The sequence below is a fragment of the Phodopus roborovskii genome, unplaced genomic scaffold (genome assembly GCF_943737965.1).
Source record: "Phodopus roborovskii unplaced genomic scaffold, PHOROB, whole genome shotgun sequence".
Taxonomy (NCBI): domain Eukaryota; kingdom Metazoa; phylum Chordata; class Mammalia; order Rodentia; family Cricetidae; genus Phodopus; species Phodopus roborovskii.
In genome coordinates, this window is record NW_026126433.1 from 5,491,111 (window position 1) to 5,506,587 (window position 15,477).

General features: G+C 43.4%; 1 protein-coding gene across 1 annotated transcript in view; it reads left to right on the plus strand.

Moving 5' to 3' along the window:
- The window catches only part of Pex5l (peroxisomal biogenesis factor 5 like), a 142,737-nt gene extending 138,548 nt beyond the window's left edge, over window positions 1-4,189 (plus strand). The window contains exons 13-16 of the mRNA XM_051185844.1: window positions 224-421; window positions 1,630-1,795; window positions 2,170-2,327; window positions 3,744-4,189. Of these exons, the coding sequence (XP_051041801.1) occupies window positions 224-421; window positions 1,630-1,795; window positions 2,170-2,327; window positions 3,744-3,948 (727 nt within the window). The 3' untranslated portion in view covers window positions 3,949-4,189. The remainder of the gene's footprint in view (window positions 1-223; window positions 422-1,629; window positions 1,796-2,169; window positions 2,328-3,743) is intronic.
- The last annotated feature ends 11,288 nt before the right edge of the window (window positions 4,190-15,477 follow it).

Genomic DNA, 15,477 nt, shown 5'->3' on the forward strand with positions numbered 1-15,477 from the left:
TGGAAAAACAAGACCAAAAAAAAAAATGTTTTTAAAACACAAACGTTACAAATTCAGCTGTCATGAGGATGTTTTAACTACTTTTAAAACACAGAGAGAGAGAGAGAGAGAGAGAGAGACTCTTTGATCTTCGAAATAAAGTATTTTCCAGTTTTAATCAATAATTTTTAAGTAAATAAAGGTTTCAAGCCTGCCTAGTTGATCTGTTTTGTCTTCTTTCGAGGTGCCTGGAGTTGCAGCCCAACAACTTGAAAGCTCTGATGGCCTTAGCTGTGAGTTACACCAACACTGGCCATCACCAGGATGCCTGTGAGGCTCTGAAGAACTGGATTAAGCAGAACCCAAAGTACAAACACCTTGTAAAGAACAAGAAGGGCTCTCCAGGCCTCACTCGACGGATGTCTAAGTCGCCAGTTGACAGGTTGTCCTCATTCTATGTAGAATCCTAATACTGTGACAAAATACCTGAGATAAGCAACTTACAAAGAGGAAAGGTTTCTTTAAGCTCACATTTTTGAAAGGTTAAACAATGGTCAATTAGCCTATTGTTTTAAGAACTGTTATGAGAGCTGGGCAGTGGTGGTACATGCCTTTAATCCCAGCACTTGAGAGGCAGAGGCAAGTGGATCTCTATGAGTTCGAGGCCAGCCTGATCTACAAAGTGAGTTCCAGGTCAGCCAAAGCTGTTACACAGAGAAACCCTGTCTCAAAAACAAACAAACAAACAAACCAAAGAAACCATGATGGGGTGGTACTCAAAGTAAAGGTACATAGTCTAGGAAGTAGCTTACCTTTTGGTGGCTGGGAAGAAAGGGGAGACAGCAAGGTGCCCCATATCCTATTTAAGCTCTGTTTCCATGACCTAACTTCCTTCCCTCGGGCCCCACCTTACAAAAGATCTACCACCTCCCTACAGCCCTACAGGCTGGTATTTGGGGAGACACATATCTAAACCCCAGAAGCTGTCCTTTAGACATAATTTATGGCCATTCAAGTACCGTATCTCAAATCCAGGTGCTTTGGAGTTAATGCCAATACATTGAGAACTATAGTTGCCTAGACTTAGGTCCCTTGTTGGAGGAAATCATAATTGAATCTCACTGAATCCTTGCTCAGCTCAGCTTCAAGGATCAAACACTGGATCAATGGCGCTCTCCCATGAGGGCCTTACTTAACATGGCTTCTATATGTTTTGTTGACTATTTGTGACAATTGACCATGTTGTTTTTATAATCCAGTATATCCGGTATATAATCCAGGTATATATTCATTATTTTTATGCATATTGGAATTTTGCCTGTGATCTGTGCTTGGTGCTTGCAGAGGCCAGAAGAGGATGTTGATCCCTTGGAACTGGGGTTACAGATCATTGTTAGCCACCATATGGGTGCTGGAAATCAAACCCAGGTCCTACACAAGAGCAATAAGCACTCTTAGGCACTGAGCTATTGCTCCAGTCCCTAAACTATTTTAAGGAAAGCATTTCAATCTGGGGGAAGAACAGTTAAGAGACCATAGTTCTCTTCCAAAGGACCCAAGTTCAGCTCTCAGTAACTGTATCAAACACCTGTAGCTCTGGCTCCTGGTGATTCAACTTCCTGGGCACTAAATCAGATTCTCCCTTCATAGTTCTGTTCTGGAAGGAGTGAAGGAATTATACCTGGAAGCTGCCCACCAAAATGGTGACATGATAGATCCAGACCTACAAACAGGCCTTGGAGTTCTGTTCCACCTGAGCGGGGAGTTCAACAGAGCAATCGATGCATTTAATGCTGCCTTAACTGTTCGGCCAGAGGTAAGGAATCCCAGCACAGCAAAACACCCTGGAGTGAGGATTGGGGCGCACTTGTAACAAACAAACTTTCATGGGCAATACTCCTTACATTCCTTCTACATTTTATCTCTGCTGCTGGTGATTTCAAGTACAGATGATATACCATGCAGTTTTCCATAACAAAATGCCCAAAATGGAAACATTAATGACAGGACAGCAGGTGACCACTGATCTTTAAGGAATAAAAGTCCTTCGCATCAAGTTAACCAGGGAGAATATTTAATAATTCAGCTCATTACGGACCCTTCAGCTGTCTTGCTTCACCTGTAAAGGGAAGAGGTGGGACACTACTGTGGTGCTCCGAGGTATTAGATAGCTCTGGTCTTTCTCATAAGGATTACTCATTGTGGAACCGTCTTGGGGCAACCCTGGCAAATGGAGACCGCAGTGAGGAAGCTGTGGAGGCCTACACGAGAGCACTGGAGATCCAGCCAGGCTTCATCCGCTCCAGATACAACCTGGGAATCAGCTGCATCAACCTGGGTGCCTACAGGTGAAGTATGCCTGGCTTCAGGCAGGTTATCCGGGGGCCCAACACCCATGTAAGTCTGTATGGACTATTAATAGTGCAACCTTTAATCCCTCCATTTAAGGAAAAAAGAACCGTGGAGATGGAAAAAGCCAGGGGGGATCTGATAATACAGCCTGGGGAGGTCCAGAGCAAGTGTTTGGCAAAGACAAGCCAAGAATACAGTTGTTATAAATGTGGTATACAGATATAATTAGTTAGGGAAGAAAAAAATGACATGGTGAGTTTATTATTTAAAATGCCATAAAGTTAGGGGGAAAGAAATTAAATGATGGGTTATTGTTTAATAATGCCCTGGCATAATTATAGGCCCCCAAAAAAGCTGCAAAGTCATTGAACATCCAAGATCTCAGCTGTTCCCACCCACCCTCACCCCTACCCTCACCCTCACCCCCACCCCTGTTCTCAAGGTGCCTTTATACTTCCTACAGATGCTAAAAAAGGCCAAAACCTTTAGCTACTGTGACTTTTACCTATGAAAACTTGTGGTGTCAGGAATTAAACTAGAGCATTTTAAGAGATTCGTTGAAAAGTAATAAAACGTTACATATCCACAGAAATGGCGTGCTTTACAAGAAATTACTTCCCAAGCCAAGCTGTGCCAGGGAAGAAGTGTGGTGCGCATTGGAAAGTTCCCTTAGGTCTTGCTTCCTTGAGCCAATTCTCCACCTTTGTATTCTGTCTGCTGTGCCTCATGTGCATGAGCAGGTGACTGAGCAGAGAAGGGGTTGAGAGTGAAAAAGGTCACACGCCAGCTCAGTTTCCTAACGAAAATCATTTGCTCCAGCCTCCCCAGACCGGGATGGATACACACACACACACACACACACACACACACACACACACTGATCTTAACAGTAAGAGTTTTCACACACACACACACACACTGATCTTAACAGTAAGAGTTTTCACATGAATCTACTCCAGGCCACTTCACAACAAAACCCTAAAAAGTGACTTCTACTATCCTATTATTCACTTAACTGAACCTTGGCAAAGAAATTTGCCTAAGGGTGAACAGCTGGGACCGAAGGCCAGGTGCTGTAGCCATGAAGCACAATTGTTTATTTCTGCCGCTGTCAGGCAAATCTAGGCCACCTTGCTTTTTTGGAGGGCCATTTTCTCCCCTTAAAGACAGGTAGTGTAGATCATTTCTGCACACAGATAACAGCTGCAGTCGTCCCTGGCATTCACCTCCCTCTCTGGGCTTCCCTGTTCTTTCTGGTCCACTCTATTTAACAATAGCTGTCCACAGGAGAGTAGTTAGGGAACCTGAAAGCCATTCCTGGGAGCCCACTCACCCTGGAGAGGAGACTGTTTATCTTAGTGTGCTGACTGTGAGATTCACCGCGGTGTAAGATGTGCATTTCTCCCTTTCAGAGAAGCGGTCAGCAATTTTCTCACTGCCCTCAGTTTGCAAAGAAAGAGCAGGAACCAGCAGCAAGTCCCTCACCCTGCCATCTCGGGGAACATCTGGGCTGCCCTCAGAATTGCGCTGTCACTGATGGACCAGCCAGAACTCTTCCAGGCAGCCAACCTTGGTGACTTGGATGTCCTCCTAAGAGCTTTCAACTTGGATCCTTAAATGGAAAGGAGGAAGTACAGAATAAGCCCTCATCTGTTACTATACTAAAAAGGGACAAAACTATTTTATTATGGATTTCCAAAAAGAGATTTTTTTTAAGGCTAAAGCAGAGAGTCAAAGGTCATGTAACCCAAGGGAATCGATTACTATAGACAATCCCCAGCCTCTGTTCAGATCCATAAGCACAAAGTCAAGGTTGGGCTCAGTAGAGGAACTAAGATTCTCAAGACAAACCAAGATAACATTACTGTGTATACTCTTCCAAGTTAGGAGTGGACTTTGAGTTATTCCATCCCCAGTCACAGCTGGTGGACTCACAGCGGTGGCACATCTGAGCAGCCTCTGTTCAGGGGACCTAGGAAGACAGTTGATCTGCAGGCAGTGAACTCAGGCTGTCTGAAAGCTGTCTGCCCCTTTTGCAAGACTGAACAAAGTCTGGGCCATTGACGCATGCACATGTACAACCCAGTAAAGGCAGGCATCGCTTCCCCCTCCTCCCTTTCAACTTTTTACTGTAAGCCTTTGTTTCCAGAGAGAGAGCTTTGCTGGCAACAGCAGATTTTGCACTAGACGTTTTTGCTGTTCCCAATGGAATCCTGTCTAGGATTGTAAATAAGCACTTTAATATCTTCTTAATGCCTTGCTGGACTTCGGGTCTGTTGTTCCAGTTTCCAACTGGGGGCAGGGTGGGAGCTAGAAGATTTGAGACAGATTTGTTAGCTCAGTGGACCAAATTAAAACAAAAAAAAATTGAGAGGAGTTTTTCTTAGTGTAGGGTTTTGAAGGCATGTTGACATAGAATGTAAATGTGTTGAATGTAGCGTCCTTTGCACGCTTTCTGGGACTCTGTGGATCTCAATGGGAAGCAAGATTCTGCCTCAGCGCTCTCCTACAGAAGGAAGCTTGGTGATTCTGATTTCTAATGAGTTTGTGTTGAATTGTTTTCATACCCTGTTTTCTGGCTTTCTAACTGCCCTGCACAAGATACTCCTTTTAAACTGTTACTATTTTAAATGGTATTTCTTAAGCGTGATAAATACGTTTTTCCTAAAGTTGATGTTTCCTCAGTTCCACAATAGCCCACGCTGTCCATCCCCTCCAGTCTTGAGGGACAGGTCACGTGTGTGACCTAGCTGCACTGAGTGGCAGAGTTCTCTGAAGAGGTGCGCCCGGGCTCTAATTTAAACACTCAGTGAGAACCAGGCCTTTTCCACTGGAAGAGGTACCTTACTTAATTGTTGACCTTCCACATATTTCTTCAGCTTCCTTTGTGGCTGTTTGGGGCTCAGTGGTTATTTCAAAAGATACGTTTATGAAGAATCAGAAAAGTGTTGGCAAAAGACTAACCAAAATGCCATTTGCTCAGCTCTGATGTTAGCACACTGCCCTGTTCTTCACCTGCGCCCTCCCCACCTCCCGGCTCTTCCTGAAAGGAGCCGGGTCCCAACCATTTCATGTTCTTTTCTTATTAATAACTCACCCCACTAACAACTGCACTTACCAAAAAAAAAAAAAAAAAAAAAAAAAAAAAAAAAAAACATAGAGTCAAAGCAGATTAATTAACTATGGATTTATCTACTTCTGATTGAAAATGTGCCCAGAGGCTGACTGAGCCCCTCTGTGGAGTCCCCGGGATTGTGAGAGACCTGAAGTTCACAGGTGACCACGAGTCCTCGAGGCTTATCTATCCCAGGAGCTTTGTGACATATAAGGAGAAGGTGATAAGGCCACTGTAGCAGTGTCAGGCTTCGCTCTTCGTTGTCAATGTTCCCACGATGGAGTACTGGCCCCAGCTCGTCACAGAGGCAGAAAGGCATCCGCTCCCGGACACAGCAACAACTCACGCTTGCCTTTAACAGCTGAACCATCTCTCCATACATACATACTCCATGCTTTCTATTGGTCTGAACAGCAAAGTGAAGGTCAAATGTATTTTTGAAGAACAGATATTTCTAGACCAGTGGCTCTCAACTTGTGGGTTGCAACCCCTTTGGCAATATTCTCTGTCCAAAAATATTCATATTATAATTCATAACAGTGGCAAATTTATGGTTACGAAGTAACAACAAGAATAGTTTTATGGTTGGCGGTCACCACAACAAGAGGAACTGTAATAAAGGATCATAGCATTAGGAAAATTGAGAACCACTGCTCTAGCCTGTTAGAAACACTGGGAAGACCTCTTTGGGCCAGAATGTAGACCTTTTTGTTGTATGCTTTTTAAGTGCAGAAGTGTTAAGGGCTTTTCATCTTCACAGCAAGAAATTGCCTTTTTCTCTTTCTGTTTGAAAGACTAGGGAAGTTTTTTTGAGGCCCTGGGGATGATCTTTTAAGGATGGGACTCATTCATACAATGGCCACTCAGTAGTTTCCAGGGACTGATTTTGCCAGTATATTGGATGAGAATGCAGAGAAAGCCATTAATCACTGCTGAGTTTCAAACTGTTACAAGTTTTGATAGAACATCTGCATGCAAAGAAGAGGCAGAAGGAAGAGGGACTTGGGATGTAGCCCAGTGCATCCCAGAACCACATAAACCCACCATGGTGGTACACAGCTGTAATCCCAACACTTGGGAAATAGAAGCAGGAAGGGCGGTGTTTATGGTCATTCTGGGCTCTAGGATACCCTGTACAGATGAGGAGTAAAGAGGCTCCTAACAAAGTTGATCTCAGTGATTCTGCATTCTCTGTACTTCATCCCAACAGCCCTCTCTACAGCCCACCAGAAACTTTAATATCTAACAATGAAGTGCACTTCCTCAGCCAGTCTGATGTCTGCCAGAATTGGGTAGGAACACTCAGAATACACTCACTCTCAGACTTACATGCCACTCTTATTTATACTGAGAGATCATGCTGACTCTTAGATCAACGCCCAAATTCTTTTGTAGATGAATCATGGTGGCGTATCCTCACCGCATGGACAAGGCTTGACTGTAATTGTAGCTGATCTCACAGTTCCCAAACCCCTCACCATAAAGTTTATCTGTGCACTCCTGGGGGAAGCAGAGGAAAGTGGATGACCACTGTGTGCCCTCACTTGTCTCTGAACTGCTTCCACAAGGTTGAATTGCACTTAACAGCATTGTGGTGGTGGCAGTAATTTCTTTCCTACCCTGACATGCTTCTAGAAGCAGTCTAGAAACCAGGCTTTTGGAATATTTAATTCATGTGCCATCTTTCTGAGACCTTTCATTTCGAAAACGAAGACAAAGGCAACACCCATGACTTCAACCTTGTAACATAGCTTCAAACTGGTTCCCTATGCAAATGTTCCTGCACAATGCCCTTTTCCTCTCACTATTTACAGGACTGGCTGAATTAAGCTGTTTTGAACTAAGAAGTAGATACATATATTTTTAAAAGAGTGTTCATAGATCAACTCTGGCATAAAGTTTGTAAAAAGGCAATTTTTAAAAAGCAAAACATATAACCTCAGGTATAAAACTATTGCATGCATCAGTACTTAAAATCTGCCTATGACTATTAACCAAAGCATGCAGGATACTTTACCAAATGTAAACTGGCCCACTGGCCCTGTGCATGACTGGTGTCATAGGCTAGCTTGTCTTTCCACTCTTCTCCACAAAGAGGCACTTCCTAATGTTCCAGTATTTTCTATGTGCTTTTCCCGTCTCATCCTGTACATGATTGGAGTGCTGTCACATTGGTAATGACTGATGATCACAGGTTGGTACATACCCTGTTACTGCCAGTCCCAGGCCAATCTTCTGAGGGACCCAGATACAGACATGGGTCTGTATCTTTAAAACCCTTGTGAAGCTTGATAAAGCTAAAACTGTGACAAGGATGTATAATTGTCTCTGCGCAAGAAGCTTTGAGCTCTAAATTCTTAATAATGTATTTCAAGTTTTCTTTTCAAAAAGTTTAAGGAAAAAATTGAAAACATTGCGATACTAACTTACTTGAGTGATATCATACACATGGAGATTTCCCCAAGTCAAAGTGGAGATGGGGCTTTCGTTTCCCACTGGGATAGAGTTTCGTTTCCCACAGAGTAGAGGGTAGGTCCCTCTCCCTTCGAAAACGAGATTTGATCCACCTGACAAAAACCACTCACATTCAGGGGGTAGGGAGATGATTTTATAGCCAATGATCGTCTCTCTATCTTTTCCTAAAACTCCAGCTTTATGGAAAGGCCGGTAAAGAAGTTTAGTGGAGTCAGTGCTGGGGACATAGCTCTGTTGTTATAGTGCTTGTCTCCCATGCATACAACTGCGGGTTTGATCCTGCCCAGCACTCAATTGGACATGGTGGCACACATCTGTAATCCCAGCAAGTGGGAGGTGGGGGCAGGAAGGTCTGGAATTCAAGTCATCCTTGGCCATAAGGAGTTCAAGACCATCCTTTGCTAGATAGGAAACTGTCTCAAAAAAAAAATTAAAAAGACTTATTTAGGTCATATGTGAAAAACAACATTATTACCCTTTCATAATGTCCCATGCCCTCCCCCACACAAACCCAGAGTCTAAACTAATCTTCCTCCACGTAGAGAAAGACGATAGTGTGGAGACAGTAAAAAATTAAGAGGAAAGCACTAGGAAATCAAAGTGTGAGGCTTAATAGTTTCTCACACTGCATGTAGCTGCTGCAATTGCTACAAAAATACCAAATGAAATGCTCTGGAGACCAGTGTCCCAGCCTCAGGACCTCCTGAGCCATAAAAAGGGTATCTGAGCATCCCTCGGCAAGATAAAGAGGCAGCTCTAGAAAACTCTCACTGAAGTGCATCTTTGAGGTTGGTTTGGGGTTTTCTTTGAACTGACGGGAGAGGGGATGACAGGCAAACAATAGGTAACATGGACATCTGCCATTCTCTCCGAGACTCGGGGATTTTTAAAGGATTGTGCCCTGTGATCAGTGAGCTCATGACCTGCTATGTTACCATCAGTGCAGACACCACAAGCCTAAAATCAGTCTTTCTTTTCTCCATCCCTCATCTGACCCAAGCCCTCCTAGATTTTCATTACCCAAATTTGTTTACATCAGTTGACAAACAAAAAACCTGATTAATTCAGCAACTTTTTACAACCTATAAGAAGCATTTATTAACTATTTAGAAACATTTCTATCTATTTTATATATCTATGAATACTGCATATATAGTCTAACCTAAAAATGGTGTTTTAAGAAAAGTGCTTTCCTTACTGTGCTCAATATCTCTAAAAATCTGGGAGTTTCATCTTCAAGCTGACATGGGTAACAGAAAAACTTAACTTTAAAAGTTTACACTGAATTTCTTAATTAATACCAACCCCAAATTAAGCGATCTATAGTCAACTAATAGCAAAGGAGATCTGGATATTATCGGCATACTCTGATACTATTTCTGTGACATAGTGAACACACGCAGCCTACGCTGTCATGTAGTAAGCCCTTGTCATAGTCTTTGTCTGCATTGCCTTTTGAAATAAAACTACTATAAAAATAACCACTTGTCCTACTGATATGTTAATTCACTCAAATGACGTATAATTTGCAAAATACTGAGCCTGAGGTAGTATGTCCATACTTTATTGAAGGCGTACCTTCCTTTTTCACATTATTAACCTATATTTACACTTGTGCAGTTTTAAACTGTGTTTCCAAATAAAGTCTGTCTGTGGCTTCATGGTCTTTTCAGGACTCTCTCAAGATGGGATTTCAGGTCAGAACCACTTAAAGCAAAGTAGGAACCAATTACTACAGCTTTAAGAAGTATCTTCCATTGTCACCACATATAATTTTGCATGAATTATCTGGAAAGCAGGAATGCGTTTGTAGATGAACCACAAATCTTGAAAACTGTTTCCTTTGTTAATTTTTTAAGACTAAAATATTAACCTAAAATTGAAATTTGTGATCTTTTTAAATAAAAGCATTAAAATATGTGTCACTTCAGGGTCTTTCTTAGAGGGGGGTCAATCTGATAATAAATAATTTGAACACTGACTGCATGTTCCATTCTAGTGTAAGACATACCTAGACCATACCAGTAAGAAGGCATGTGTGACAAGTGGGAGAATGGGGCATGATGAGAGGACTTATGTCCTTATTTCCGGGTGGCCAGAAAATAGGGGATGTGTGGGCTGCGATTCAAACCAAGAACCAGCAAAATGGAGTGGGAGACAACATTCCGGGAAGAGTCACCTAGTGCACCATGGATGAGCTTAGTGTGTGCTCATGAACGACAGAGACCAAGGCAGCAGGGGCTGGAAGCAAGGAGGCTTTAGGAGATGCCCATTGGGGTGGGGGATCCAGGGAGGCCTTCTCAGAGCAGAACAAAGGGCAGAGCTCCCCACCCAGCACTGAAGCCTGTTTCTAAAACAAAGCCATCCTGGCCTGGTTAGGTTGACAGTGAAGATAGCCTCAAGCATGGGTCAGTTCTGGAGCTCATGCCTCCTCTTCAACTAACTCTGGATCTCAGGTGCTTCTTGGCCCTGGTATCTTCCAGTCTTTCCTCCAAAATCAAAGTGTGCATTTTTCCTCCCTGCTTCACTGCCGGTGACACAGCACACTGATGTCCAGGGAGCTGAAGCCTTGTTCCCACCTCACATTAACTCGAGCCTCTTTGAAAAGCCTCCTACCTCTACTTTAAACAGCAGCGATCGTTCCAGAAATAGCTGCTTCTCTCCACATGTATGTCACACCAGCCAAAGGTTTAAGGCACTCTTCATGATTGTTTTTATGTATGCACTCTTCATGACTTTGTGTGTGACTCATGTGCACATGGAGGCCATAGGTCAACCTTGGTGTCTTTGTTCACACACACAAACACACACACACACACACACACACAAGTGTGCAAAGGCCAGCAGAGGGCATCAGATCTCCTAGAACTGGAATGACATGCCATTCTGAGGTGTCTTGGCACAGGTTCTGGGAACTGAATTCCCAGTTTTCTAGAAGAACAGTATTTTTCATCTGAGCCATCTCTGCTACCCCCATCCATCTTAGTTTTTTGAGTCAGGGTCTCACTGAGCCTGGAACTCACCAATTCCAGAAGACTAGTTGACCAAAGAGCCCCAAGGTCCCTCGTCACTGCCTCTACCACTGCACTAGGACTACAGGTAAACAACATCACAGCAGCTTTTATGTAGGTGCTGGGAATCTGAACTTAGGTCCCCATGCTGTGTGGAAAGCATTTTTATGACTAAGCCATTTCCTCGGCCCTAAACTATGCAGAAAGTGCTTACATGGTTATTATTATTACTATTATAATTATTATTATTATTATTACTAACGTTACATTCCACTGCTTCCTGATTTTTTCTTATTGTTGTTTTGTTTTGTTTTAGAGTGGTTTGGGGTTTGTTGTTTTTGTTTTCAATGATAAGGATTCAACTCCGAGCTTTGCACAGGCTAGGCAAGCACCTCACTTTTGAATATTCTAGCTCCTGGTAATCATCTCCATGCATCTTGACTTGGGGAAATAATGGCTAATTCTAGTGTTCCTCTTTGTGTAACCAAATTATTAACCCACAGTGGGCTGCAGATTTGAATTTACTCACTTGAGCTTAGATGAATGTAGATGGGCTCCCCCAGTGCAACATGCCTGGGCCAGATCCTAGCAGGTGTTTCTACTCTGCCATTTACCCAAAGGACACCATGTCCTCTGCTTCCCCTGTTGTTAATTTTACCCACTCCATGACTGATTATTGCAAATGAAAGAGGAGCAAACTGTTGTCAGGGGGAGAAGTTCCCCTGGATTCAATGCTAACCAAAAGGTGAAGCTGACCTTCAGACCTGCCAAACCTGGCCCAGGAAAAAGGAGGCTTCAGAGAAACTGCCATGTTACTAACATTTAAAATTGAAAATCAAAATCATCCAGATAGTGTGATGCATGCCCATCATCCCAACACTCTTGAGGCTGGGGCAGGAGGACAGTGGGTCTGAGGCCAATCTAAGTGTCAGAGACAGACAGACCCTGTTTCAAAAGAAAAAAAAAAGTGAAGGCAATACGACTGAACTGTCACCCCATTGATTGACAGGGCTGACCAGTGGTCTGATGGCTAGCGATGTCCCCTGCCTCCCTCAGTGCACCATGTGCATCCCTCCCAAAGCTGCACACTCAACCCCAAATAGAGAAAGATCACTTTGGCCAAGGGTATACAAGTCCCTGCAATTCCCCTGCTGGAACCTCCAAGAAAGGTCTCAAAACAGAGAGTAGAAAATCTTATTGACATAATACATATTTACAAAGTCTGACCCAATAAAGTGATGGCTACAAAAGAAAATGTATAATGATAAATAAAGGTCTGAAACTATTGACTCTGTTCTCATAAAATGTTCAGGATTGATACCAATTAAACTAATTTCATCCAAATAGAAAAAAAAACCAGCAATTTATGTTAATTCAATTACATAAACTTTTCACATCTTCTCTCTCTTCAAATGGCCCAGGCTTCCCCAACCACTCTATCTCACTCTGGGCTAGAAGACTTAGGTTTTGCTTCTATATCAGGGAACGTTAAAGGTGGGCAGAGAGGGAGACCCTGCCAGCGCTGGCTCCACCTCCCTCCCATTTCCCTAAGATCCATTACTCTACAGCAGCCCCACTCTGGCATAAGACCGCCATCCCACTCACCTGCTCAAGCACATGGGGCCTGCAACTCTTCCATTATTTCTCCCTCAGCCTCAAACCACACTTGGCGATTTGCCCACCTCCTTTCTCAGATTTGAAAACTAACACCTTGTTGTCCCTGTGCTATGCACACCCACCCCACCTAACAACCACACGGCTTCTCTCCTTGGAGCAAAAATCCTGAAGTGTCCCATGTTTAAAATCTGCAATTCTCTCTTCATATCCTCCCTCTGCCCTTGCTCTCATGTCATCCAGCCTAAACAACGCGTAGTCAGATGGGTCACTGCTCTGTGGAAGCCCCTTAATGTTCGATAGTCTGGAGTCTTGCCCAGCCCACCTCCAGGACAGCTGCTCACATCCCGTCATGCTCACTGCCTTCTCTCCAGTCCTGCTGCTCATATGACAGAGCAGACATGCCACCACTAGGGGCCTCCACACTACTTCCCCCAAATACCCACTTGAATGGCTCCTTCTGCAAGTCTTGGTCTAGGTCTCATATCACAAAGCCATGCCATCCCTGGGAACAGTTTATAAGAATCAGCCCCTGTGCCTTGCCCCATGCTCGCTCAAAACTCTGTATCTTTTTACACATTAGAGACATTACTGATTTTGTACATTTAGCATCTGGTGTTGCTAGGAAACTAGCTCAACAAGGGCAAGGAGCATGCCTACTTTATTTATAGACACACTGTAAGCAAAATGACACATAGAACATGGTAGATGTTTGTTTATTGTGTGATGCACAGGATGCACAGATTAACAAGCCAGCTGGCTGAATGAAAATCTCCAGGCAAGTTTGTTTGGAAAGCAGTCATTAACTGTGGTGCAACATTTATTTAAAAAAAAAAAAAATACCTTGGACTAAAACAAGGATTCAAACCCCAACGGCCCCAAGAACCATTTGGACTAATGTGGTGTCCTGTGTCCACAAAACTGTCATATGCTTTTTGTATCATCTGAGGAATCATCGTATGAGAAGAGATCAAGTCACACTTTTGCAAGTCCCTGACATGCTATGTCCCTACTGCCCCACTTTTAAAATGATTGGCTACCTGCAAAGAGAAATTTACCTTTTCCTGTTATATTTTCCCACTATGACTGAAGTCTGCCACTGACTGCTTGGGAAAGCTGAGCTAAAGATCAACAAACAGCATGATGTTGAATGATAAGAAGGGTGGCCTCAGCTGCTAGGCATGATGGGATAAAGCGTCAGCAGCTAGCTTGCTGGCATTTTCCCTGACCCATAAATAATATCTCACTGTGCCATGCACTTTCCCCTCTCACCAAAACTGTGGCCTGGCACTAAAGTCAGGCAATGACTAGGACTTTCAAAATATGTTGGTTCATTCTTTTAAAACCTTTGAGCCACAGAGAGATGTATTTTCAAACACTAGCATACCCTGTGTGCTAAGCAAAATGTCTCCAACCCCTTAGTAATGTCTACAGTCTAATACCTGTGGTGTTATGAATATATCATCTGATACAGCCAAAGTAATTGTGTAGATGTGAGAAAATTAAAGTTTTTGTTTATTCGCACAGAGTCTCTTGGAATCCAGGTTGGACTCTAACTGCCTGTATGGAGGACTCGGAACTCCTGGTGCTTATGTTTCCATCTCTCAGTTGTCGAGGTCATAGGAGTATACTGAGGTTGACTTTGAGGTGGGAGTGTCCTAAATTACCAGAGTAAATTAATGCACTCCCCGGAGTTCTTATTAAGAGAACGATCCACCAACAGAGATGTGAGCACGTCTGATGTCGAAGCTGTCAGGACCCTGACAGCTAGAAAAAAAGAAAATGTTCTGGAATAAATGCTTCCTGTCCCAGGGTTTTAGCCTCATATGATGAGTGGCAATCAAGATGTGGCAATGTGCTATAGTAGCAATAGGGAACTTATACACAATAGAAACAGTGTCAGATAGGCCAAATTCCTGATGTAGCACATTCACTGGAGGGCCAGGGCCACAGGAGTCTGTGTGTGACTGGATAACCAACAGGGAAGTCTAGATGTCAGCTTCCTGGACCCCCACCATTCCAACCCTCCTTCAGGGTGCTGACATCTGCTGGGGCTGGGGACCAAGGCTGCCTTATCACACCAAGCTAAGGTTAAAGATAAACTCAGACATGGTCTCAAGTTCCCCATTCACACTGACATCATCAGTTTATTTGGCACTTTTTTTTCAAATGAAAATAAATAAGAATCATAAAAGGACCTGAGTTTGTGAGAATAGCTTTTAATTTAAAACTATCAAAGCAATAAATTATCCATCTCTTTCCAACAAAGGCAAGTACTCTCCCAAATACTTGAAGTAATTTCCACACCAACCGTGACTAGTGCAAAATAAATAAATACCTAGTCTTCCAGCAACAGCAGCAATGCTGCAGGACAGGTGGGCTCAACCTCTGTCCAAGCTGAGGAGCTCTGAGATCTACCCAGCCTTTGCACACACCCAGCTGTGAACAGACTACAGGACACCCAGGGAGGGGAACTACAAGAGAAGGTTGCCTGAGGGCTAAAGCAAACGCTCAAAGCCCTGCCACAGCTAACATCCTCAGCACCCCGAGGATGCTGGGAAGGCAGGCGCCAATGCACAGGACATCTCCAAAGCCAGGTGTAAAGAAGGCCACCAGGGATGCCCTGTTTTTGTCTCTAAACTGGGAAGATTTTTTTTTTTTAACCAGAAGAATCTTGTAATTGTTGGGGCATGCTCAGTGCCTCGTGTGCTGTGTGTAGCTTCCCTTTGGAGCCTCTTATACACAGGATGTTACTGTCTATCTTACACTGTGGAGCACTAATGGAGGGGCCATTAGCCACAGATCCAAATGATTCAGGAGCCACATAAAATCCGATGGCAACAGAGTGAAATTAACTTAAATGTTAAGTTACCATTACGTTAGTCAATGTATCCCACATCATTGGCAAACAATATGATAAGTTAGTCATAC